Consider the following 26,505-nt stretch of genomic DNA (forward strand, 5'->3'; position numbering starts at 1 on the left):
ACGTCTTGGTAAAGTCACACTGTTAGAGCCCAAGTCTTGATATAGTCACACTGTTAGAGCTCAAGTCTTGGTAAAGTCACACTGATAGAGCCCAAGTCTTGGTAAAGTCACACTATTAGAGCTCAAGTCTTGGTAAAGTCACACTATTAGAGCTCAAGTCTTAGTAAAGTCACACTGATAGAGCTCAAGTATTGATTAAGTCACACTGATGGAGCCCAAGTCTTAGTAAAGTCACACTGATAGAGCTCAAGTATTGATTAAGTCACACTGATGGAGCCCAAGTCTTGGTAAAGTCACACTGATGGAGCCCAAGTATTGAAAAAAGTCACACTGATGGAGCTCAAGTCTTGTTAAAGTCACACTGATAGAGCCCAAGTCTTGATATAGTCACACTGTTAGAGCCCAAGTATTGATAAAGTCACACTGTTAGAGCCCAAGTATAGATAAAGTCACACTGATAGAGCTCAAGTCTTAGTAAAGTCACACTGATGGAGCCCAAGTCTTAGTAAAGTCACACTGATGGAGCCTAAGTCTTAGTAAAGTCACACTGATGGAGCCCAAGTCTTAGTAAAGTCACACTGATGGAGCCCTTTTCCATCAAATTAGTTCTGGTTCTTGTGTTAGATCTGTCTATCGGTCCTTTTTTCTTCTTCTAATGCAGCCACTGTCTCTCCGCTTCTTCAGGTATGTTGTTCCACCAGAACATGGGAAAAGACTGGAGCGTCTTGCCAAGGGTATGAAATGTATTAAGACCTTTCCTAGATATGTATCTGTTGACTATAACGTCTTTTATTTTATTTTTTATATCCTCTCTTTCTCCGGTTTTTCTCTGTTTTCTCCCCGTCCCAATTTAGTCATTGTGCGAAATGTATTAAGACCTTTCCTAGATATGTATCTGTTGACTATAACGTCTTTTATTTTATTTTTTATATCCTCTCTTTCTCCGGTTTTTCTCTGTTTTCTCTCCGTCCCAATTTAGTCGTTGTGCCAATTCCCCCCCTCCCCTACCTGGTTGTTGTGCGCATGTTCTCCTACTGGTCGGTACAAGGGAACCCTGAAGTCATCCGCACGCTTCCTCCGACACGCGCGGCGACAGCCAGTGACTATTTTTTCACCTGGCAGCGAGGACTCTCATTGGTGAAGTGTAACGCGTGGGAGGTCACGCTGCCTTCATCAAGTCCTGCCTCCGCTGAGCAAGCGCCCAGACCTGACCTGTAGGCGTCGCTGTCCACAACGCCAGATTCCCACCCATGACTTGCCCTCCCCCTAACCCAGCCAAACGGGTTAGTATAGCGATCAGCCCAAGCCCCAAGCAATGCTGACTCCGGGAGTCGAGATCGCAGCCTCTTGCATTGGTGACGAGCGCAATCTCTGCTACGCCACCTGACCGCCTAACTATAACATCTTTCTAAGGGTATGAAATCTAAATGTATTAAGACCTTTCCTAGATATATGTCTCTGTTCACTATAGCGTCTTGCTAAGGGTATGAAAGGTATTAAGACCTTTCCTAGATATATATATCTGTTGACAGACTATAACGTCTTGCCAAGGGTATGAAAGGTATTAAGACCTTTCCTAGATATATATATCTGTTGACAGACTATAACGTCTTGCCAAGGGTATGAAAGGTATTAAGACCTGTCCTAGATATATACTGTATATCTGTTGACTATAGCGTCTTGGCAAGGGTATGCCTTAAGAGTTTTCCATGTTGGTTTTGGCCAGTATCTTTGATTTCTAATTTTATTTATGGGCTTTGGTCCGATGAGCAGAACCGTGGCAAATATAAACAGCGGATGATGATGATTTCTTTCTCTGTCCAGCTGCGCATGTTTTTTTTTTTCACCACACAGGTTTTGTTACACTCAAAAGCACATGTCTTTCCATGTCTTATCACTCCATTTACATTTAATCATTTAGCTGACACTTTTATCCAAAGCGACTTACAAGTTCTCTACAACAAGTCAGCAGGAAGGGTATAACTCTGGCGTGAAAGTGATCGTGTTTGTCAAACAGCGTCAAACTTGAGTGCATAGTAGTATATAGACATATTAGTGTAGTAGAATAGGCATAGTAGAGAGTAGTGTAGTAAAATACAGTTTTTATAACTTTTTTTTTTATACAGACCCAGTAATATTAGTAAATATTGGTTATCGGTACATCTCGACCGTAAGCCATTATAATTGAATAATGTACATTAGCTTTATTGTGTTGATCTAAGAGAATGTTCTTCTCCTTCCAGGCTTCTTCCCAGGGAACGCTCAGAGCTGCGAGGCCTTCCTGAGGCACAAGATGACGTTAATCTCTCCCTCCATACTGAAGAAGTATGGCATCCCCTTCGAGAAGGTGACTTTTCATTCATACCAGCTGTGCTGATGGTCTGGTTTCATGCTGTGGGTTTTATTTATCTTTGAATCATGTATTGGTTATGTTTGTTTTTCCCCAGGTCACTCAAGAGGCGGGGCAATTCATTGTGACGTTCCCATTTGCTTATCATGCTGGTTTCAACCATGGCTACAACTGTGCCGAATCCACCAACTTTGCCACACAGCGCTGGATTGATTATGGAAAACAAGCAACACTGGTAGAGTGATCATAATTATACATCTATTAATGACATCACTGGACATGTAACTAACATTTTAGTTGATCAGGTCATACATAGTGAGTTATAGAGAATAGGGAGACCTAAAAACCTACTCTAGCGAGGCCTTTAACCTTGAACTGGAGGGTCTGGACTGGTCAGATGAGCTCAATGGTACACTGGTTGAAGAAACATGGCTTGGCTTCAAAACCAAATTTTCAACGATACTAAACAACATGGCCCCCCTAAGAACCACCAGGGTAAAAAATCGCGCTGAGCCGTGGATGCACGCTGAAATACTGACCGCTATGAAAACCAGAGACAAAAAATGCTCTGAGTTTCGTAAAAGTCAGTCAAAGCTTAACATAAGCACGAGCAGTGAACTCCAAGCCCACGTGACTGAACTCAAACTGCAAAGAAACAGACTAAGAAATGATGTAAACTCCATGATCAAAACAGCAAAGAAAAAATTCATCAATGACAAAACCGAGGAAAACAAAAACAAACCGCGTGAACTTTGGAAATTACTCAATAACCAACTAGGCTGCAGTAAAAAACTTAAAACCAGATTCTCAAACATAAACATAAAGACGGACAACACGCTCATCACAGAAAAGCTGGATGTAGCCAATTACTTAAATAGTTTCTTCACAAACATAGCCACAACACTGGTAAACAAACTACCCTCCCACTCAGGGCATTATGGGGTAGAACACATAGTAGCTTACTACAAAAACCTAGGGGTCCACAAAGACGACTTCAAACTGGAAATGGTAACAACAGATGAGGTACTCAAAAAACTGAGCGCCCTCCAACCCAACAAGGCCACTGGCCATGACAACATCCCCTCCAAATTCCTCAGAGACTCAGCAGCCGCCATCACCCCAGTCATCACACACATAATAAACCTCTCTATAAAACAGGGACACGTCCCCAAGGACTTCAAAATTGCGAGAGTGACCCCTCTGCACAAAAAAGGCAGTAAATTAGACCCAGGCAACTACCGCCCTGTTTCTATCCTTACCTCCATCTCGAAAGTCATGGAAAAAATTGTATACGAACAGGTCGAAAAATACCTTGCGGAAAAAAATCTAATCTACGAATTCCAATCTGGCTTCAGAACATCCCACTCCACTGACACATGCCTTCTCTATTTAAACGACCACATCAAACAAGAGGTGGACGCGGGCAAATACTGCGGCATGGTCATGCTGGACCTACAAAAGGCCTTCGACACTGTCAATCACACCATTCTGATTGACAAGCTAAAAGCAATTGGTTTTGATAGTCTATCAGTGAGCTGGATGCAATCCTACCTGGAGGGGAGAGAGCAGATGGTGGAGGTAAACGGTACCCTATCCCCCCCCCTCACAGTAAACTGTGGTGTTCCACAAGGAAGCATACTAGGTCCGCTACTGTTCCTAATTTATGCAAATGACATGTCGTCAGCTTGTGACTGCAACTTGTTCCTGTTTGCGGACGACTCAGCCCTGCTGGTCTCTGACAAGAACAAATTACAGGTTGAAAAAACCCTCAGCTCAGAACTAAGCAAAATCTGCATATGGCTCGCTGATAACAAACTATCATTACACATGGGCAAAACAGAGTCCATTCTCTTCGGTTCAAATAACAAACTCAGCAAGACCGACGGCTTCTCAGTTACAGTGGGTGACAATATTGTCACAAGGAAAGAAGATATTACCTACCTGGGTTCCATCCTAGAGGCAAATCTTTCCTGTGACAAAATGGCATCCAATGTAATAAAAAAAGTCAACCAACGAACTCGTTTCTTGTACCGGATCTCCTCACTGGTAAACAAGAATACCCTGAAGACTCTAGCAGGAGCACTCATTCAAGGGTACTACGACTATGCTTGCACCTCATGGTACCAAAGCACCTCAAAGGCGCTAAAAACAAAATTACAAACATCTCAAAACAAACTGGTCAGACTACTGCTTGACCTTACTCCTAGAACCCACCTCACCCCTGCCCACTTTGACAACCTAGGATGGCTTAGAGTAGACGACAGAGTACAGCAACTTGCAATGGGCCTGGTCTACAAGATACACTACACGACCAAGGTACCCATGTACATGACTAAATACTTCCCAAAGGTCAGTGAATACCACGATCACAACACCAGAGGGAGCTCCACAAATCATGTTAAACCCAGATTCGGCTCAAACAAGGGACTAAACACGTTTCGCAATTATGCCACATCAATGTGGAACGCCCTACCCAAAGCTGTAAAGGAATGTGAATCACTACCCACTTTCAAAAACACTCTCAAAAAACACCTAAGGGAGACTGCAACTCGAAACTGGCCCCTGTAAATGTCCGAACACAACCCCCTCCAATGTACAGTAAATTACCAAGTATGGTCTTGTCAATAATCCAATGTACAGTGTTGTCTGTACAGTTGTACAGTGTCCCCCACCCACCCCTCCTACCCACCCACCCCTCCTACCCCCCCCCCCCCCCCCCCCCACCCACCCAACCACCTCCAATGTACAGTCCCCACCCACCCCTCCTACCCAACCCCCCCCCCCCCCCCCACTCCTACCCAACCCCCCCCCCCCCCCACTCCTACCCAACCCCCCCCCCCCCCAACCACCTCCAATGTACAGTCCCCCCCCCACCTACCCAATCCAATGTACAGTTTCTACGCCTAATGTATATACTCTTTTCTTTCTGGACTCTTTTTGTATCACAAATACAGTACTGTAATTGCAAATCTGGTATGTCATAAATGTATAGATGTAGCAGTACTGTCTATCTGTATGTCATGTATGTCATATATGTTACGATGAATTGAAAATGGGGGACCCTGATGTAAACAAGTCGAAAGTCTTTCTCTGGTCTGCATCCCCTTAACAATTGTATGTATTGAGCTGTACTGCACTGTACCCATTCTGCAATCTGTTAATAAAGTTTTCATTCATTCATTCATTCATTCATAGATTTTAGATTTAGCAGCCAAGTGATTTTATTTAGTCATTCCTGTTGCTGTGGTTTTTAGGATGAATGATGAAGACAGGTCGGCAGATTTGACTTTTACCTCGTAAAATGCCAGACCCAAACCGCATCGCTGCAGATTTTCCCATTTCTATGATTTGTTTGGTCCTGGCCGATGGAATCTAGGTATAACATTTTTATTTGAACATGGTGATTGACGTCCACGTCTATGAAGGCCCTCAAGTCTGTTTAAAGAGTGGGGTTCACTCTCCCACCATCTTGATAATGAGGATTAACGAGATCTGACCCCTATATCTATGAATGGGGAGTCATCTGTATCTAGGAATCTGTCATTCATATTGTTTTTCTTTCATATTTGAAATCACTGGCAACAACATAGAATGGTTAATTTGGTCAAAAAGGACAATTTTGTGATAGAAAAATGTATATAGAAATGTTCTCTGAATGTGTTTGTTTCGCAAGTATTTTTGTTGTTGCCACCATCTTTATTGATAGGGATTTCATTCAGAACTCCTGCAGTGCTCCGTCTCCTCATAGTGTCTGTTTCTACATGCGTCTATTGTCTTCAAATGATTTTGCTGGGCTACAGTTAGCTTTAGCACAGTTAGCTTTAGTACAGTTAGCATTAGAACAGTTAGCTTTTGTACACTTAGCTTTAGTACAGTTAGCATTAGAACAGTTAGCTTTAGTAGTACACTTAGCTTTAGCACAGTTAGCTTTAGTACAGTTAGCATTAGCACAGTTAGCTTTAGTACAGTTGTACTTTAGTACACTGTTTTTGTTTAGTTTAGATTTTCTTTAGTATTTGTAACTTTCTGCGCTCCCTGCCCAGTTCTGTCAGAAAGATATGGAGAAAGTGAACAGGGTTTTCATACTTGCATTAAAAACCCTGGGGTTTTAACTACCTAAAATGTACTAGCAGCATTTGGCTGTTAGCTACTGGTAATCTTAATTTGGAACTTGCCAACATTATGGGAAATGGGCTTACCGTCTTCTCCAGAGTCAGACGAGAAGATGGGCACCAATTTCCTCTCTGTGCGTTCAGTAGAAAGCTATCCGGCTGCAAGCTAGTCTAGCTTAACACAAAGTGGATACGGACCAACTAACCTAGCTGTTGGCCAACAACACCTCTCCCGGGGTTTTAAGCTAGTTTAGTGGTCCATATCCGCTTCCATTAATGTGTGCTAAGCTAGGCTAGCTTGCTTCCGGATAGATTTCTACTGAACGCACTGGTCATTATCTTCTTGTCTGACTCTGGAGAAGACGGTAAGCCCATTTCCCATAATGTTGTATGATCTCAGTTCCAAGGGAAAGATTGTCTCGGTTGAGGAGAAATGGTTTGAACTCTGCTCAATGGGCTCTCTCTCTCCTTGCCTCTCCCAGTGCTCCTGCCGCCAGGACATGGTGAAGATATCTATGGATGTGTTTGTGAGGAAGTTCCAGCCTGATCGCTACAAGCTCTGGAAGGCTGGGAAGGACAACGCGCCCATCGACCACGCCAAGCTTCTTCCACTGGAGGCTGCAGAATTCCTGAAAGCGGAGAAGCCAGAGTCCGTAAGACAGGAAGCTGGCGAGGCTGTGGTTGATGACGCCGGAGGCAAGAGCCCCAACGATGAGGAAATGTCCGTAATTATTGAATGAATGAATGAATGAAGTTTATTTTACGGTCTTGTTTACAGACAAATCAAACACACCTGTGTGGGCTTGTAAATATAAAATTAAATAAAATAGAAAATCACAAATGTACATATTCAAGGCAAGCTCACACACAAAATCCAAAATCAACGACCCAAAAAAAGGAATAGGCTGAAGCACATGCTTATTTTTGCCTATCCTTTACAAATTCTTAACCCATTCTCCACCGGGCATTGTACCCATCCTAAACTATCTTCTGCCAGCTCTATTTGTCTTTTTTTTTTTATTTTTTTTTTAATTATTTTTTAAACATAACGTAAAATTAGACATACAAGCATTAACAGTAAACATCCAATGAAATCACCATTTAAATAAATGTAGTATACGAGATATACACCTAATACTTGCTATCTAATACCCTACATACATATGCTCTCGCTCGCCCACCCCCCCCGGACCCTCACTTGGATAATCCATCCATTATCATTCGTTCCTAACCAGGCACTACAATTCATATGCTAGCTTTTATTCTCTCCACCACGTCTAACCAGATTGCAATTTTGGCTTCACTGACACCTAAAATTCTTGCTGTAGATATTTCTAGATAGATCACATCGAGATAGGTAAGAACCCATACCTTCCGACACATTTTTTCCGGTTGAAACCATCGTGATGCTATCAGCTTTTTAGCCGCTGTGAGACCAGATAAAACTAATCTCTTTAGCTGTATAGGGGCTCCATACTGAAAAACATCATTCAACAGCAATACAGAGGGGTGTACAGGTATGTTCAGAAATTTGATAATTGCTGGGCCACTTCTTTCCAGAATATCTTAACTGGTGGGCAATCCCAATACATGTGCATAAATGTACCCTCATCCCCATTTGTACATAAGGAACATCTGGAGTCTTGTTTAAGTCCCATTCTGTTCAATCTTATAGGAGTCAAGTATGTCCTATGAATATAATTAAGATTCATTTGTTGATGGTCCGGGTTACGTGACGCAATTCGAACGTTTGCCCAGACTTCTTGCCAATCAAAATTTATTTCCAAGTCTGGTATATCCCTCCTCCAGACTGAGTCTAGGGGGAGGATTCCATACGAGGACGTTAGTAAGTGATGATAAAAATCTGATACGAAACCTCTCGATGTCTCTCTTTCATAGAAGAATTTGTGATATCTGTGGTGCTCAATTGGTATCTTTAATGGGACTCCAGCTCTATTTGTCTATGGAGATGTTCACCTTCTTTGCAGGGCTATAACTTTTTAAATTGTATTGCTAAATTGACATTACTATGGCCCATTCAACATCAATTATCTATCGTTCAGGATGTAGGAACGTTTTACTTTTTCATTCACACATTCATAAAAAAATACGGTCTAGAGTATAAATATGTTTTTATCGTTTTCTGCAGTATTTCATAGAACGTGAGATATAGCCATAAATGCATATTAGACCATCAAATGCAGTTTGATAACGAACAACGGCAGATAAAAAATTTCAACTGTACACGGTCCTAGACGTTATGACTCATCATGCGCGGATGAACGGAGGGGGGGGGGGGGGTCGTTTATAATTCCGTGACCGACGTTAAATGATTCATGTAGTATGGGTGATATATTGAAAATATAAATAAAAATTGTAAAGAAAAACGCTGAAACTCACCCCAGTCTCCTCATAGCGTTGGGTGATGAGAGTGGAGCAAAAAGATCGCTATTATGGAATGTTGATCGATGCGATCCATTGCTGGGTTGTATATTACTAATACACGTCCAAATAATGTTGATTATTGAGTTATGGTAAAGATCCATATCCACGGTGTCTGTATTGAGCCCCGGGACGATCACCGAGTGGCCGGACGAAAATAGGGGACGGACCAAGCACTTCCGGCCACTTCCGGTTTGGCAACTCGTCGATCGGCCACGAGGTGGCGGTATTGAAGCGTTGCAGAGTTGAGCGGAGTCCTACAGCACCAGCCAAGACTCCGTGGGTGAAATGTGAATACCATGATGAAAATATGAAATATTGATCTCAAAGACGCCTTACGGCGTCATTGGCAGATTACACATGGCGGAGAATGACGTGTTAACAAGTCATTGGCGAGCAATGGGTTAAAAACTAAATATATTTTAATATAAGAAAGAAAAACTTAAAATATGCTGCAAGATATAATATTAAATCTTTTTTTAAAGAAATTAACTTTAAATCAATTGTCAAAGTTGATTCAGAGTACATTTTTCTTCCTTTCCTTGCCTATGAAACTCTGTAACTGTAACGTTTGATACACAGTGTACAGTTTGCATTCCTTTCCACAGTAGAACATATACAGTACATACACATCTGGTTATACTATGAGCTTTCTATTTTGTAAAAGGACATAGTCTTTGAAGCGAAAACATTTGTCCCATTGGATTGTAGCCTGGTGAGAGGATGCTACGTTTCTCATTACTAAAGGGATCAGTGAAATTATGGCCTGTTTGTAGTCATCATGCCTGGCAATGTTTAAATAGGGCCTGGTTAAAAAAAGAATAAGAAAAAAAAAACTATTTGGGGAAAGAGTGAGAGGGGAAGGGGGGCTGGGAGAACATGCTAGGGGGGAAGATGTGAGGGGGGAAGACGTGACGGGGGGGGGGGGAATGCTATGGGGGAAGACATGAGGGGGCAAGACATAAGGGGATAAGACATGAGGGGGGAAGACGTGAGGGGAGACGATATGAGGGGGGACTTAAATATATCCCTTTTTCTTTTATTCTGCTCTCTCCTGGTCTACAGTCCAAAGCTTCAGATTGGGGCAAAGCGTAAGCATGCAGCCGTGGAGAAGATGGGGAACTCTGAGCAAAACGAGAAGCAGGCAGAAGAGGTGGAGCTGAAGAAAGCCAAGATGACTCAGAAGGAGCCGCTTGCTAAAGCACCCGTTAAGCCAAACAAAGGTACCTCCCAGTTTCACATAATCAAATCAAATTTATTTATAAGGCCCAACAACACACGTTAATGTCCCCATGGGCCGTACAGGTCTTCTTTAAACAAGTCAAGAAGAAAACATAACAATAAGTCAAGAACAGAACAAGGACACCATAAGGTCCAACCAATTTAAAATAAATGCAAATAAATGAAAGAATCACTAGTCTGACTCATAGGATGTTTCCCACGACTATTCTCCTCCCCTTCCACTCCCAGACTATTATCATCCCCTTTCACGCCCCGACTATTCTCCTCCCCTTCCCGACTATTCTCCTTCCCTTCCCGACTATTCTCCTCCCCTTCCCGACTATTCTCCTCCCCTTCCCGATTATTCTCCTCCCCTTCCTGACTATTCTCCTCCCCTTCCTGACTATTCTCCTCCCCTTCCTGACTATTCTCCTGCCCTTTCTGACTATTCTCCTCCCCTTCCTGACTATTCTCCTGCCCTTTCTGACTATTCTCCTCCCCTTCCTGACTATTCTCCTGCCCTTTTTGACTATTCTCCTCCCATTCCTGACTATTCTCCTCCGCTTCCCAACTATTCTCCTCCCCTTCCTGACTATTCTCCTCCCCTTCCTGACTATTCTCCTCCCCTTCCAGACTATTCTCCTCCCCTTCCTGACTATTCTCCTCCCCTTCCAGACTATTCTCCTCTCCTTCCAGACTATTCTCCTCTAGAGCTGCCGCGGTATTGATATTTTCCTTACCGCACGAATTTGCGAAATATTTCCTACCGCCGCGGTAATTACCGCACAGTGCGCACAAAAAAAAAAAAAGTTTGAATGCATTTTTTTTTTTTTTTAGTAGTCTACTCTTATAGCCTGCCTCTAGTCTAATGTCGCTTTTCCACTGCATAGTACCTACTCGACTCGACCCGCTTTAGGCACCTGGTACTTCGTTCCTTTTCCACTGCAGCCAGGTACTACTCCGTGTGGGGAATCGGGGATGCAGGCGGGGCCGCTCGGTGTACACTGAAAGCTCCGTGGGCATAGATGTCCGAGGGCTTGCAGCAAGCCAGAGTTTAACACAGTTTCAATCAATCAATCAATCAATAACAACATTAACCAGACTCTCGTTGCGTCTATTCTGCCAAAGCTAACGTTACCTCTCATTGTGTATTCTACCAAGCAAACCCGGGTTTAACGTTACCTCTCGTGTATATCGGCTGACGGTAGTATTAACAACAACAAACTTAACACATCAGCGATCTTGTTGTGACACTAAACTCTCCGCTCGGTGGTAAATTGGGTTGATGTCGGTTTTGTTTCATCAATAAATAAGGCAGAATACACAGTGAATCCATTATTTTTTGTTTATTGCTTGGTTCTGTCGCAAACAAATCCTGAACGAAATGCATCCTTAGCGAGGCAGTAAAGATGGCGGTGCCGGCGTTCTGTTTTTGTTCAGACTGAGGCTACAAAGTGTGACGCGTCTCTCTTCTGACCAGTCAGTGGTCTGCAATGTTTCCATGACTTTTCTGGTACCACTTCTACCCAATAGGGTCGCTTGGAACCGAGTAGGGTATATCTGCAGAGCCGCAAGCCAACTTTATTATTATGATAAAAAACAGCGGTGACGCGGTATTCAGCCTAACTCTGCGGTGAGCGTGATGCAACAGCGATACCGCGGTAATGCGGTTATCGCGGCAGCTCTATTCTCCTCCCCTTCCTGACTATTCTCCTCCCCTTCCTGACTATTCTCCCCTTCCTGACTATTCTCCTCCCCTTCCAGACTATTCTCCTCCCCTTCCTGACTATTCTCCTCCCCTTCCTGACTATTCTCCTCCCCTTCCTGACTATTCTCCTCCCCTTCCAGACTATTCTCCTCCCCTTCCTGACTATTATCTGACTGAATTGTCCTGGGGCACAGGAAGAACACACTGACTGAACTGTCCTGGGGCACAGGGAGAACATACTGACTGAACTGTCCTGGGGCACAGGAAGAACACACTGACTGAACTGTCCTGGGGCACAGGAAGAACACACTGACTGAACTGTCCTGGGGCACAGGAAGAACACACTGACTGAACTGTCCTGGAGCACAGGAATAACATACTGACTGAACTGTCCTGAGGCACAGGAAGAACATATGTGAATTCTTAAGATGGCTGGCATTCGCCTTTTAAGTCTGACAATGCGAGACTGCCTCCCACTGAATGCATTGAATGAAAATGGATAAGTCTACTATGAATGCAGGCTCAATTCATTATTTCATTTTTTCCCACAGAGTCGCTGCAACCCAAGCCGGAACCCAAGAAGAACAAACACTTCAAACCTCCTCTGCCAAAACTTCAGGCTAAACCTCAGCCTAAACCCCAGCCTAAACCTCAGCTTAAACCCCAGCCTAAACCTCAGCTTAAACCTCAGCCTAAACCCCATCCTAAACCCCAGCCTAAACTTCAGCCTAAACCCCAGCCTAAACTTCAGCTTAAACCTCAGTCTAAACCTCAGTCTAAACCCCAGCCTAAACTTCAGCTTAAACCTCAGTCTAAACCTCAGTCTAAACCCCAGCCCAAACTTCAGCTTAAACCTCAGTCTAAACCCCAGTCTAAACCCCAGCCTAAACTTCAGCTTAAACCTCAGTCTAAACCTCAGTCTAAACCTCAGCTGAAAGCCAAGAAAACTACAAATAGACGCAGCCCTGCTAAAAAGGAACAGAGAAACAGCATCTCTGACACTGAAACGGGTCCTCCTGAACCCACGGCTCAGCCGCCTGGACCCGCTCCGCTTCCAGACCCAGATGAGGAGGAAGACACCAAGCCCGTCGGCAGCTCCAGCCCAGCGCACAGGCTGTTCCAGAGGACCCTGAGCCCGGCGGACGTCCTCCACGTCCACAGCTACGCCAAGGGGGACTACGGGGAGGGAGAGGCCCCCACCAAGGAGGAGAGGAAGAGTGACGACAGCAGTGACAGCGACACAGAGGAGCAGCGGAATAGCCGGGTGAGTGAGGGGTGTTGTAGTCTCTCTGAACTGCTGAGGGGTGTTGTGGTCTCTGGGTGTTGTAGTCTCTCTGAACTGCTGAGGGGCGTTGTGGTCTCTGGGTGTTGTAGTCTCTCTGAACTGCTGAGCGGTGTTGTAGTCTCTGGGTGTTGTAGTCTCTGGGTGTTGTAGTATCTCTGAACTGCTGAGGGGTGTTGTAGTCTCTCTGAACTGCTGAGGGGTGTTGTAGTCTCTCTGAACTGCTGAGGGGTGTTGTAGTCTCTGGGTGTTGTAGTCTCTGGGTGTTGTAGTCTCTCTGAACTGCTGAGGGGTGTTGTAGTCTCTGGGTGTTGTAGTATCTGGGTGTTGTAGTCTCTCTGAACTGCTGAGGGGTGTTGTAGTCTCTGGGTGTTGTAGTCTCTGGGTGTTGTAGTCTCTCTGAACTGCTGAGGGGTGTTGTAGTCTCTGGGTGTTGTAGTCTCTCTGAACTGCTGAGGGGTGTTGTAGTCTCTGGGTGTTGTAGTCTCTGGGTGTTGTAGTCTCTGGGTGTTGTAGTCTCTGGGTGTTGTAGTCTCTGGGTGTTGTAGTCTCTCTGAACTGCTGAGGCGTGTTGTAGTCTCTGGGTGTTGTAGTCTCTGGGTGTTGTAGTCTCTCTGAACTGCTGAGGCGTGTTGTAGTCTCTGGGTGTTGTAGTCTCTGGGTGTTGTAGTCTCTCTGAACTACTGAGGGGTGTTGTAGTCTCTGGGTGTTGTAGTCTCTCTGAACTACTGAGGGGTGTTGTAGTCTCTGGGTGTTGTAGTCTCTGGGTGTTGTAGTCTCTCTGAACTGCTGAGGGGTGTTGTAGTCTCTGGGTGTTGTAGTCTCTCTGAACTACTGAGGGGTGTTGTAGTCTCTCTGAACTACTGAGGGGTGTTGTAGTCTCTGGGTGTTGTAGTATCTGGGTGTTGTAGTCTCTCTGAACTGCTGAGGGGTGTTGTAGTCTCTGGGTGTTGTAGTATCTGGGTGTTGTAGTCTCTCTGAACTGCTGAGGGGTGTTGTAGTCTCTGGGTGTTGTAGTCTCTCTGAACTGCTGAGGGGTGTTGTAGTCTCTGGGTGTTGTAGTCTCTCTGAACTGCTGAGGGGTGTTGTAGTCTCTGGGTGTTGTAGTCTCTGGGTGTTGTAGTCTCTGGGTGTTGTAGTCTCTGGGTGTTGTAGTCTCTCTGAACTGCTGAGGCGTGTTGTAGTCTCTGGGTGTTGTAGTCTCTGGGTGTTGTAGTCTCTCTGAACTGCTGAGGCGTGTTGTAGTCTCTGGGTGTTGTAGTCTCTGGGTGTTGTAGTCTCTCTGAACTACTGAGGGGTGTTGTAGTCTCTGGGTGTTGTCGTCTCTGGGTGTTGTAGTTGCTCTGAACTGCTGAGGGGTATGCGTCTATACTTCCCACAAGCAAGTTGTCCTTCCGCGTTCCCGTTTTGCGCTCTGATTGGCCACGCACGTTTCTGGTCATGTGACATGTGCGCCCAATCGCATGACGAGCAGTGTCTTAGCCCATTTCCGCGTCGAACAGCCTGCAAACGACCTAACGCCTAGTTTATCACTAGTTAAGCTTAGGCGACTCTTTCGCAGTTGCTTAAGGTTAGAGTTTGGAATCAGGGCTGGCGTTCTATCGCCATGCTCTAAGACAAACTCTAACCTTAACCAACTTCGAAAGAGCGCCTTTAAGCTTAACCGTCCAAAGAACTTGCCGTCACACGATTGGGCGCACATGTCACATGACCAGAAACGTCAGTGGCCAATCAGATCGCACAAAAGGACAACTTGCTTGTGCAAAGTATTCACGCGAGGGGTATATATATACATATCCACCCGTCTGTATGTTGTACCATTTCCACATGTTCCCAAATAATATCCAACCTCCATGGTCTGTTGTTGTAAGTTTGTCCAGCAGAGGGCAGAAGAGGTTTCTGGAGCTGCCCAGAGTGCAGAGAGCCTAGGAAAGCTGCCAGGTCACCACCCTCTGATCAAAGATGGAATGAGTGATGAAGGTATTTTTTTTTTTTTTTTTTTTTTAACCTTTATTTAACCAGGCAGGTCAATTAAGAGCACATTCTTATTTACAATGATGGCCTGGTGAGTGGACAAAAGGGCCTTTTGAAGGGTAACAGGGAAAGGGGACAAAAGAAAAGAAAATTGAAAAGAGACAGATGATACATACATGACAGAGGTATTGGAAATAATTAAGACAGACATCAAACAAGGGCGGTTAGGTGGCCGAGCGGAGATTGCGTTCGTCACCAGCCCCGGAGCTGTGAGCTGGATTCGCCTGTTCGAATCCAGCTCACAGCTCCGGGGTTGTCACCAGCTTGGCTGGCCGTTTGCACTAATACAATTGGCTGTATTAGAGGGTGGGAGAAGCTGGCGGGGTGGGTCCGGGTCGTTGTAAAGTTCGGTCGGGGCGCCTGCTAAGCGAGGATAGGACTCGAGGGGGATAGTGTGGTCCTCCCACACGCTACGCCCTCTCGATGAGAATCCGCGCTGCCAGGTGAAAAGAAGCGGTGATTGGCTGGACGTGTGTCGGAGGAAGCACGTGGTAGCCTCCACTCTCCCAGATGATCTGACTGTGGGGGGTAAGTGCGCAGCGACCAGGAAGGGACTGGGAATTGGCATACGACTAACATTGGGATGGGAGAAAATCGGAGGAAAATGGAGGAAAAAAAAAAAAAAAAAAAAGACAGACATCAAACAAGCAACCAAATAAAATTACAAGGTATGTAATACATGAAGCAGAACAGACACAAATCACAGTCAATACAATTAATTAATTTAAAATTAAATAACAGGTGAAAGAAATTAAGCCCCCTGCCAAAATGGAGTTATCATACTAATATGAAAAGTCTGCGTGGCGGCGGTCGTCACTGGTTCAGGAATGTAATAATAAGTCATTAAACTCCAACCCGACATCAACATCCACCATCAGACTAAAACAAAACATGTAAACAAAGTGCAATACCAAGCAGGGCTCTTTTGCCTAGAGGTCACTGTTTTACACATTACAGGTTGTACTTTTAACTTGGGACTGTGTGTGTGTGTGTGTGTGCGTGTGTGTGTGCGTGTGCGTGCGCGCCTCAGAGCTGTTGGAAGAGCTGCCGGTGGAGCAGGACGGTCTGGGGGAGGCTTGGGCCAAACCCCTGTTCCACCTGTGGCAGAGCCGCCCCCCCAACCTGAAGAAAGAGAAGGAGTACAACCGACGGATGAGCCTGCAGGCCCCATACTGCTCCATCTGCCTGCTGTTCTACACACACCAGAGGGTGAGTTCCAAAAGAACCCTAACCCTGTAGGACACGATTATCACCCGGAGGAGAGCAGACCTCTAGTCAACTACAGACACGATTATCACCCAGAGGAGAGCAGACCTCTAGTGAACTACAGACACTATTATCACCTGGAGGAGAGCAGACCTCTAGTGAACTACAGACACGATTATCACCCGGAGGAGAGCAGCCCTCTAGTGAACGACGGACACTATTATCACCTGCAGGAGAGCAGACCTCTAGTGAACGACAGACACTATTATCACCTGGAGGAGAGCAGACCTCTAGTGAACGACAGACACTATTATCACCTGGAGGAGAGCAGACCTCTAGTGAACGACAGACACGATTATCACCCGGAGGAGAGCAGACCTCTAGTGAACGACGGACACTATTATCACTCGGAGGAGAGCAGACCTCTAGTGAACTACAGACACTATTATCACCTGGAGGAGAGCAGACCTCTAGTGAACGACAGACACTATTATCACCTGCAGGAGAGCAGACCTCTAGTGAACTACAGACACTTATCACCCGGAGGAGAGCAGACCTCTAGTGAACTTCAGACAGTATTATCACCTGCAGGAGAGCAGACCTCTAGTGAACTACAGACACTATTATCACCTGGAGGAGAGCAGACCTCTAGTGAACGACTAGAGGTCTGGTTCTACAGTTGAACAGAGTTGGTTCTACTACAGTTGAACAGAGTTGGTTCTACTACACAGTCGCGGCCGGTCCGATCCACTTTTGGGTGGGCGCACGGGGTAGAGGGAGGGGGGGGGCAAAACCCCCCTATTCCTAGATTTTTTTGTCAAATGCTTTTTTCAATGGTCACTTTTGGCGAGTTGTTCTACATTTACTGTAGGTTAAACATTAATGAACAAAGGGACAGCTACAGTATGTAAATTGTAAGCTTTTTCTTTTTTTTATTCCTGTCAACGCGTACTGCGTGTGAGAGAGAGAGAGTGAGAGAGAGAGAGGGAGCATGAGAGACAGGGAGAGAGAGAGAGAGAGAGAAAGAAGGAGAGAGAGATATATATTGCGCCACTCACTCATATATCAGACCTCACTGCACTTATGTGTATCATGTATGTGACAAATAAACCTCTTGAATCTTGACTTGCCATATTCAATCAGTTTCAGTAACTACAGAACAGTACATATTGTTAGACTCACTTGTTGTTTTGTTGGAACGAGCCTCGAGCCGTCGCGTTAACCCTTCGAGAAGCTTTTGTGGTCCGGCAGGGCTTGATAAAGTGTATGTCCACTGTCCAGACTCCATATAAATCCAAATCCAACACTGTCAGTAATGTACAGTATCTCGTGCTGATCTCTCCAACTCCTGAGAATACACTTCTAATATCTTATTACCGAACCACAAGCCTAAGCTAACGCACTGAATCGAAACTGAATAAATAAAATAGGACTGATTGGCTCCTCCTCGCATTATTTTCTGTCTGACGTGGGGAGTACAGTACAGTGGCGCAGAGCTTGCTTCGAGCGCTAGAAAAACGCGCACCGATTACATCATATTTGAACGCACTGAAAGGCGAAATGTATTTGCTTGACCTATTTACATTGGCTGCAATGATACAGTGACGCGCACAGTGTGCGCGCTACGTCTATGCGCCCAGCTTTAAGTTCAAGTTCTTTAATAGTTGTCATACAGAAGTACAGAATACTTTCATACAAAATGCTTCTTACTGTTATGCTCCAGAGACTGTGCTAGACAAGATAGTATCAAATAACATAATAACATAATATAGCATGAATTTAGAAGAAGAAAATGAGGTCACAGTGTTCGGTATAGACATATGTACAATGTTCTGAGTTACCATATAATATACAATACACAATACTATGCAGTGTACTAATGTACAGTACTATCTAGTGCAAAGCAGAAATGGGATGAGGTACAATTTTAGGTACAATTTACAGTAAGGTGTACGAGTTGTAGTGCAATCCTTCATCCATAAATATAAAGTGTGGGGAGTGGGTGCTACAGTGTGTTTGTTTAAAGTGGGTGTGTGCTATAAGTGTGTGGAGTGGGTGCTACAGTGTGTTTGTTTAAAGTGAGTGTGTGCGTGTGGATGTGTGTGCTATGTGCGTTTGGTGGTTGTTGTTGTGTAGTGTTCATTCATTGTTCGTTTAGTAGCCTGATGGCCTGGGGATAGAAGCTTCTTTTGAGTCTTTCTGTGCTCGCCTTGAGACTCCTGTATCGCTTGCCTGACCGCAGCAGTTCAAAGAGGCAGTTGTTCGGGTGACTGGAGTCTTTAATGATTCTCTTAGCCTTGCCCTTGCAACGCTTGTAGTAAATGTTCTGGAGGGTGGGGAGCCCCCCTCCAATTGTGCGTTCGGCTGAACGTGTCACTCTTTGTAGTCTGCTTTGGTCTTGTGCAGTGCTATTCCCAAACCAGGAGGTGATGTTGCCGGTCAAGATGCTCTCTATTGTACATGAGTAGAAGTTCTTAAGGATCTTCTGGCTGACTTGGAACTTCCTTAGGCGCCTGAGGAAGTAGAGGCGTTGTCGTGCCTTCTTCACAACACTGTTAATGTGTGTGGTCCATGTCAAGTCCTCGGATATGTAGGCTCCGAGGTACTTAAAGCTGTTGACTCTCTCAACCGGTGCCCCGTCGATGCTGAGGGGGCTGTAGTCCTTGACCCCCGACCTCCTGAAGTCCACAATCATCTCCTTTGTTTTGCTGACGTTCAGGGAGAGGCTGTTTTCCTGGCACCATCCCGCCAGGACCTTGACCTCTTCCAGGTAGGCCCTCTCGTCGTTGGCAGAGATCAGGCCCACCACCACTGTGTCGTCAGCAAATTTGACGATTGTATTGCTACTCCGCTGAGCCACACAGTCGTGTGTGTACAGGGAGTAGAGGAGGGGACTCAGAACACAGCCCTGGGGGGCCCCTATGTTGAGGGTGATGGATGAGGAGGTGCAGTTGCCCGCTCTCACCACCTGGGGTCTGCCAGTCAGGAAGTCCAAGACCCACTGGCAGAGGTCATAGCCCAAGCCCAGGTCCCTGAGCTTGGCTATGAGTATGGAGGGGACTATGGTATTGAATGCCGAGCTGTAGTCGATGAATAGCATTCTCACATAGTTCCCCTGCCTCTTGTCCAGGTGTGATGCTGCTGTGTGCAGCACATGGGATATGGCGTCCTCCGTGGACCTGTTGGGGCGGTATGCAAATTGCAGGGGGTCCATGTTGATGGGGAGGGAGGAGCAGATGTAGCCCTTTACTAGCTTCTCGAAGCACTTCATGGCTATGGAGGTGAGAGCTACAGGGCGGTAGTCGTTGAGGCAAGCAGGCTTGGATTTTTTGGGTACAGGGATAATAGTGGACTTCTTCAGGCAGGTGGGGATGACAGCCTGTTCTAAGGACAGGTTAAATATGTCAGTGAATACTGGGGCCAGTTGGTCGGCACAGACTTTTAGGACGCGGCCGGGGATGCCGTCTGGACCTGCTGCCTTCCTGATATTCACTTTAGAGGTACTCTCCATATCAGGAGAGACAGTGATGTCATGTGAATCACAAAACAATGATTTATATTTGATATATTAACGTTATTGTGCATTTGAAACACAAACATACTTAAAATGAGTAAATATTATTAATTTGAAACATGTTTAGTTTATTTTTAGGGGTCTAAAATAAAAATAAAAATAAAACATTTTCTTCTTCTCCTGCTCTCTTCACCAGGGGGGGCGCCGCCCCAGAGCCCCCTATGGGCCGGCCGCCACTGCTACTACAGTTGAACAGAGTTGGTTCTACTACAGTTGAACAGGGTTGAAATAGTGTTATCACATGTGTCCCTCACAACAGAAAGATTGTATTCACCTCTTTGTATTTCTTGTATTCTTTTCTCTTTGAAATCTTTTGAAGTCAAATGTCATCTTCTTCTTCTTCCCAGACTGAATGTGTGAACAGCGCAGACAGTCCGGTGATGTTACCAGGTGGCAGGATGCGAACCAAGCCCCTCATCCCCGAGACGTGCTTCACCACCACCACCGAGGAAGACTCGGAGGGGGACGAGCAGCCGCCCACACCTCACCTGGAGGAAGATGGAACCAGCCTCCTCATCAGCTGCTCCCACTGCTGCGTCCGCATGCACAGCAGTGAGTATTCATGCACATGAACGCACGCACGCACAAACACACACACACACACACACACACACACACACACACACACACACACACACACACACACACACACACACACACACACACACACAGTAGGATTCGCATGGTACCTTAAATGAAAAATCCACCCTAAAATAGAACATACGTTATTTCTACAGTATTGTACAGCTTTGTTTCACATTTTTGAAGATGAACAAGTCTCTCCTTAAAGGGGAAGTGAGCCTAATTTAAGAACGCATGCATGCATGTTATTCTTATGGTCTTAAGACAGAATCACAAGACATCAAACCATTTTAGCTGCGACCAGCAGCTCTATAGATCTCATCTTGCATGAGGCTGAAATTGGGCACGGAGGTCGAGTGTGATGCTCAACCTTTTTCATGTCAAGGACCTCCACATTGATACACATTAGACTCCACATTGATACACATTAGACTCCACATTGATACACATTAGACTCCACATTGATACACATTAGACTCCACATTGATACACATTAGACTCCACATTGATACACATTAGACTCCACGTTGATACACATTAGACTCCACATTGATACACATTAGACTCCACATTGATACACATTAGACTCCACATTGATACACATTAGACTCCACATTGATACACATTAGACTCCACATTGGACTCCACATTGATACACATTAGACTCCACATTGATACACATTAGACTCCATTGATACACATTAGACTCCACATTGATACACATTAGACTCCACATTGATACACATTAGACTCCACATTGATACACATTAGACTCTACATTGATACACATTAGATTCCACATTGATACACATTAGACTCCACATTGATACACATTAGACTCCACATTGATACACATTAGATTCCACATTGATACACATTAGACTCCACATTGATACACATTAGACCTTACATTGATACACATTAGACTCCACATTGATACACATTCGATCGCCACATTGATACACATTAGACTCCAGATTGATACACATTAGACATACACATTAGACATTACATTGATACAAATTAGACCCCACATTGATACACATTAGACTCAACATTGATACACATTAGACTCCACATTGATACACATTAGACTCCACATTAGACTCCACATTGATACACATTAGACTCCATTGATACACATTAGACTCCACATTGATACACATTAGACTCCACATTGATACACATTAGACTCCACATTGATACACATTAGACTCTACATTGATACACATTAGATTCCACATTGATACACATTAGACTCCACATTGATACACATTAGATTCCACATTGATACACATTAGACTCCACATTGATACACATTAGACCTTACATTGATACACATTAGACTCCACATTGATACACATTCGATCGCCACATTGATACACATTAGACTCCAGATTGATACACATTAGACCTCCACATTGATACACATTAGACATTACATTGATACAAATTAGACCCCACATTGATACACATGTAACAGGTGTATACGCACTGCCAGCCAGGCCTTTATGCGAGAGACTCGGATACAATTTAACACAAACGGTTCCAAAGATATTAATGTTTCTCTGCATATTTTCACACCGCCAACAAAATAGCCTACTGGGTCCGTTGTCTCGAATGGATTTGGTAGCTGTCATTTCTGTGCGTCTCTGTCTCCTCTCCGACACTTGAGACCTGAGTACTTAAGCCACTCCCCTGCGACACAACTGTAGTTCACATTTACAAGTCGTATTAAGTTTAGCAAATAAGGAAACAGATAGAGAACATTTATGATAAGATATTCCTTTATTGGGCGGCTACGTGGCGTAGTGGGCAAGGCGCTCGCCACGAAATGCTGGAGACGCTGGGCTCGTCAGTTCAAGCCCAGCGCTCCACATTTGCTTTCAGTTTAGCTGGTCGTCCGTACTAATACACATTGGCCGTATTAGGGGGTGGGAAACTGATGGGTGGGGATCGGGCGTTGTGGACAGCGACTCCTACAGGTCGGTTGGTGCGCCTGCGCAGTAGAATCAGGAAGTGTCGGGGGCAGCGTGAGCCTCCCACGCGTTACTCCTCGCCACTGAGAGATCGAGCTGCGCAGGTGAAAAGATGCGACTGCTGTTACCTCAAGTACCGGAGGGGACTTGTGCTATGTATGACTTAGTCCACATTGCAGCCGGCTTGTGGGAGGCAAGAAACAGCGTCCGTGACAGGGGAGGGTTGAATTGGATGATACGAAATTGGGATGGGAGAAAATATAGAAAATGGGAGAAAAAGTGGATACAAAAAAAAAGATATTCCTTTATTGATCCCCTTGGAATCCAGAAATTTCAAAGCACTCAAAATGGCCGGCATGATCCGACCTAGACCGTGCCGTGTCACTGTTGATACTGCAGGTTAACTGTTTATACTGCAGGTTGATTTGATTTGATTTGAAATCTTTATTTCGAACATGTAAATGAATACAAACTAAATAAATAACTAAACTAAATCAAAACATAACTCAAAAAAAATAAATAACTAAACAAAAGCAAAACATAACTCAATTTACATGTTCGAAAAGGAGTAGGAAGAACTATACACTTATTTAATCCTACCCCTTTTCCACTACTCAAATGAGTGTACTAATTTAAAACATTTCAAAACAAATATATATATATGCAAAACAAAAAAAACAAAAACTATATGTAAAACATGAAAGAAATTAAATAAAAAATGTAAACACCCGTGAATGTCAAGTCCCTTCCTCATCCCTGTACCTCGTGAACATAATTTCCTTATAAATCAGTTTGGACATATTTGGACATTGCTTTAGCACCACATTCAGACTGTTCCACAGTTTCACTCCACATATTGAGATGCAGTGTCTTCTCATGGTAGTGCGTACACCAGTGCTTCTCAAACTTTTTCTGTTCGGCCCCCCCTTTGGCGGACCAAAATATTTTGCCCCCCCGCCCCTCGCCCCAACAAAATAGTCATGAAATGGGCCATGTTTAAATTTATTGAAATAACCAATATCGTGACCTTTCAAATTGGCCCTATATTTTGTTTTCAGAGCTGTCATGGATGAAAAGCCAGCTTCACACAGATACTGTATGTGGTGCTAAATGGTATCAACACCTTAACTGCTGCATCATGAGATACTTGGTGGGCCATGAGATGAGATACTTGGTACTCAGCACCACACTCTGAAACTAGCTCTCTAGGTGGTATCAGATGAGATTTCAAAGAATTCTTCCAAGAGTTTGGATGGAGATGTGTCAGGAAGCTTTGTCTCAATGTTGTCTGTAAAGGTTTTTTTTATCCAGAGTAACTTGGTGATCCTTTTCTGTGTTTTATTAAATAATGATTTTCAGATTTTGAGAAATGGTATTTTCATGGAGAACAGTGCAGCTGCAACAGATAGCACTTTAGTGATAATTTTCTGTAATCTAATTTCTTTTTTTTTTATTTCTTTTTTTTTATAAATCTCAAGGCTGTCATGCCTCTGCGCACCCCACTTTGAGGAACACTGGCGTACACTAAGAACTTTTAAATTGAGTTCTCTCCACAGATTATAACCCCCCTCCCTATCAAAGAACAGTTCTTGAATGTTTCCTGGAAGTACATGACCTTTTGCTTTATACATTAATTGTGCCGTTTTAAATTCCACAAGATCATTTAACTTTAATGTTTTTTACTTTAAAAATAATATGTTTGTGTGATCACGTTAACTGTTTATACTGCAGGTTAACTGTTTATACTGTAGGTTAACTGTTTATACTGCAGGTTAACTGTTTATACTGCAGGTTACGGTAACTGTTTATACTGTAGGTTAACTGTTTATACTGCAGGTTAACTGTCTATACTGCAGGTTAACTGTTTATACTGTAGGTGGGGAGATAGAGAGAGAGTGAAACGTCTTAGAATAGTCACTCTTCTATATTCTCTCATTGGGCTAACTTCTAGTGAACGAAATAGTGTACTTTTTCTGGGAAAACACTGGAACCTCTTCAGGGAGTGTCACTGAGCTAAGTAGTAGTTGCTATGGACATTGTGACACTATTTGCACTTATATATTCCAGGCTGCTATGGCGTAGACCCAGCCACTGTGACCAAGGACTGGAAGTGTGTCCGCTGCAAGGCCAATGCCATGACTGAGGTCAGTGTTCTTATGACTCATCACACACAGTATCACCATCACAAATCTCTATTATTATTATTACTATATTACTATATTATATTCACTTCAGCAGTCATTAATAAAAGTCATTGTATTCCATGTTAAATGTTTAGATGTCACATCCTCCTGATACCTTCTGTCTGTCTGTCTGTCTGTCTGTCTGTCTGTCTGTCTGTCTGTCTGTCTGTCTGTCTGTCTGTCTGTCTGTCTGTCTGTCTGTCTGTCTGTCTGTTCGTTTTTTTGTAATGTTAAATCTGACATTACAAAAAATACCTCAAAATCAGTGTTGTTGCTAATCATTGACATATGCTAGCCTGTAATAATCCCTCCCAGAAAAATCCACTTTGCATTTGATATATTGAAAATATTTAAATTGTTGTGTGTTCTCTTTTTTATTTGTGATGCCATCACACACACTGGCATTTAAAGGGTTACAATTTGAATATTTGGTGGTTATGATCAGGGCTGAAGTTGAATAAAAGATTTATGGAAAATTATCTCAACATAGTATAATATTTGTATGGCGTTTTTGAAGAGTCCCCTAATGGTAAGAGTGTAACACTTTAGTTTTCAGACACAAGGGTTAATGGGTGTGCTGCTATCTTGGTAACACTAGATCTGACTGCTGCCTTTGATACTGTAGATCATATGACCCTTTATCTCGTCTAGAAAAATTTGTTGGTATCAAAGGTGCTGCCCTTATGTTACTCCAGTCATATTTGTCCATCTGGGTGAATTATCCTCGAATGTGGCCCCTCTTACCTGTGGTGTTCCCCAAGGCTCTCCATCTTGAGCCCTTTATTATTTTATCTATATGCATTGCTGCCCCTAAGTTCCATTTTACATAAGAATGGTATTTATTTTCATTGTTATGTGGATGATTTATCTTCCCCTAAAAGTAAAATGTAAGGATTCCCTTGAGCCTCTACTTGCTGGATGGACCTGAATTTCCTTAATCTGAATGATGATAAGACAGCAGTTATTGTGTTTGGACATCAGTCCTTCTTAAATGATTCTGCTGGTGTTTTAGGGCCCCCTCGTGGTAATAAACGGTCTTTTATCAAAAGCCTCTGGGTAACTTTTGATAGTGGTTTTATTTTTTCTGTAGGTAACATTACATTTGGTTGACAATTTACTGACTGACTTTCACGACACTCCATATTTACGTAGCTATCTAACCAGCACTGTAAACCGGGACCCAGCCCAAACCATCACCGTGACGTCACCATCCAGCTAAATCTAAAATGGCGGCGCCCATGGCAAAAACGGGGAAATTACATTTGAGTTTTCAGACAAATAAGCAGGATTTCACATTATATTATAGGACCATGTCTTACCCAAGGTACACAACAAACAAACTAGGATCATATTGTTCAACGCTTCATCTCCCCTTTAAGTCCCAGCTGAAGACCTATTTATTTTCTTTGGACTTTGAGGCTCAAAGAACAAATGTACTGCAAAACGTTCCTGTAAACATGTTGTGACCTGTGTACTTACCATGTGGAGAAATAAAAATAAAGAATTAAGAAATTTTTGTTTTCTAAGCAGATATACTCTATACTCTACTCTTATATCTGCTTAGAAAACAAAAATGTCGTAATTCTTTATTTTTATTTCTCCACATGGTAAATACACAGATATACTCGGAATTCTTTTTTGCCAAACCACTGCACTAGGGCTGGGCGATTCTTGCTAAAATGTGAATCACGATTTTTCTCTCTAAGAATTGAGATCACGATTCTTATTTTTCAATAAAATCTTTCAAAAAGTTAAGTAAATAGTTAAAAAAAATATATATATAATTAAAAAAAAGAATTTAATAAAAAAAATCATCATAACTTAGAAATGAG

At 43.7% G+C, this 26,505-nt stretch overlaps 1 protein-coding gene across 1 annotated transcript in view; it reads left to right on the forward strand.

Annotated features, from left to right (window-relative positions):
- kdm4aa (lysine (K)-specific demethylase 4A-a) overlaps positions 1–26,505 on the forward strand; it is a 74,645-nt gene that overhangs the window by 26,775 nt on the left and 21,365 nt on the right. The window contains exons 6-15 of the mRNA XM_084307968.1: positions 685–734; positions 2,244–2,347; positions 2,448–2,585; positions 6,945–7,183; positions 9,970–10,127; positions 12,385–13,097; positions 14,987–15,095; positions 16,180–16,358; positions 20,277–20,481; positions 24,558–24,634. Coding sequence (XP_084164094.1) covers positions 685–734; positions 2,244–2,347; positions 2,448–2,585; positions 6,945–7,183; positions 9,970–10,127; positions 12,385–13,097; positions 14,987–15,095; positions 16,180–16,358; positions 20,277–20,481; positions 24,558–24,634 — 1,972 coding nt within the window. The remainder of the gene's footprint in view (positions 1–684; positions 735–2,243; positions 2,348–2,447; positions 2,586–6,944; positions 7,184–9,969; positions 10,128–12,384; positions 13,098–14,986; positions 15,096–16,179; positions 16,359–20,276; positions 20,482–24,557; positions 24,635–26,505) is intronic.

This window comes from Notolepis coatsorum, assembly GCF_963971535.1.
Source record: "Notolepis coatsorum genome assembly, chromosome: 2".
NCBI lineage: Eukaryota > Metazoa > Chordata > Actinopteri > Aulopiformes > Paralepididae > Notolepis > Notolepis coatsorum.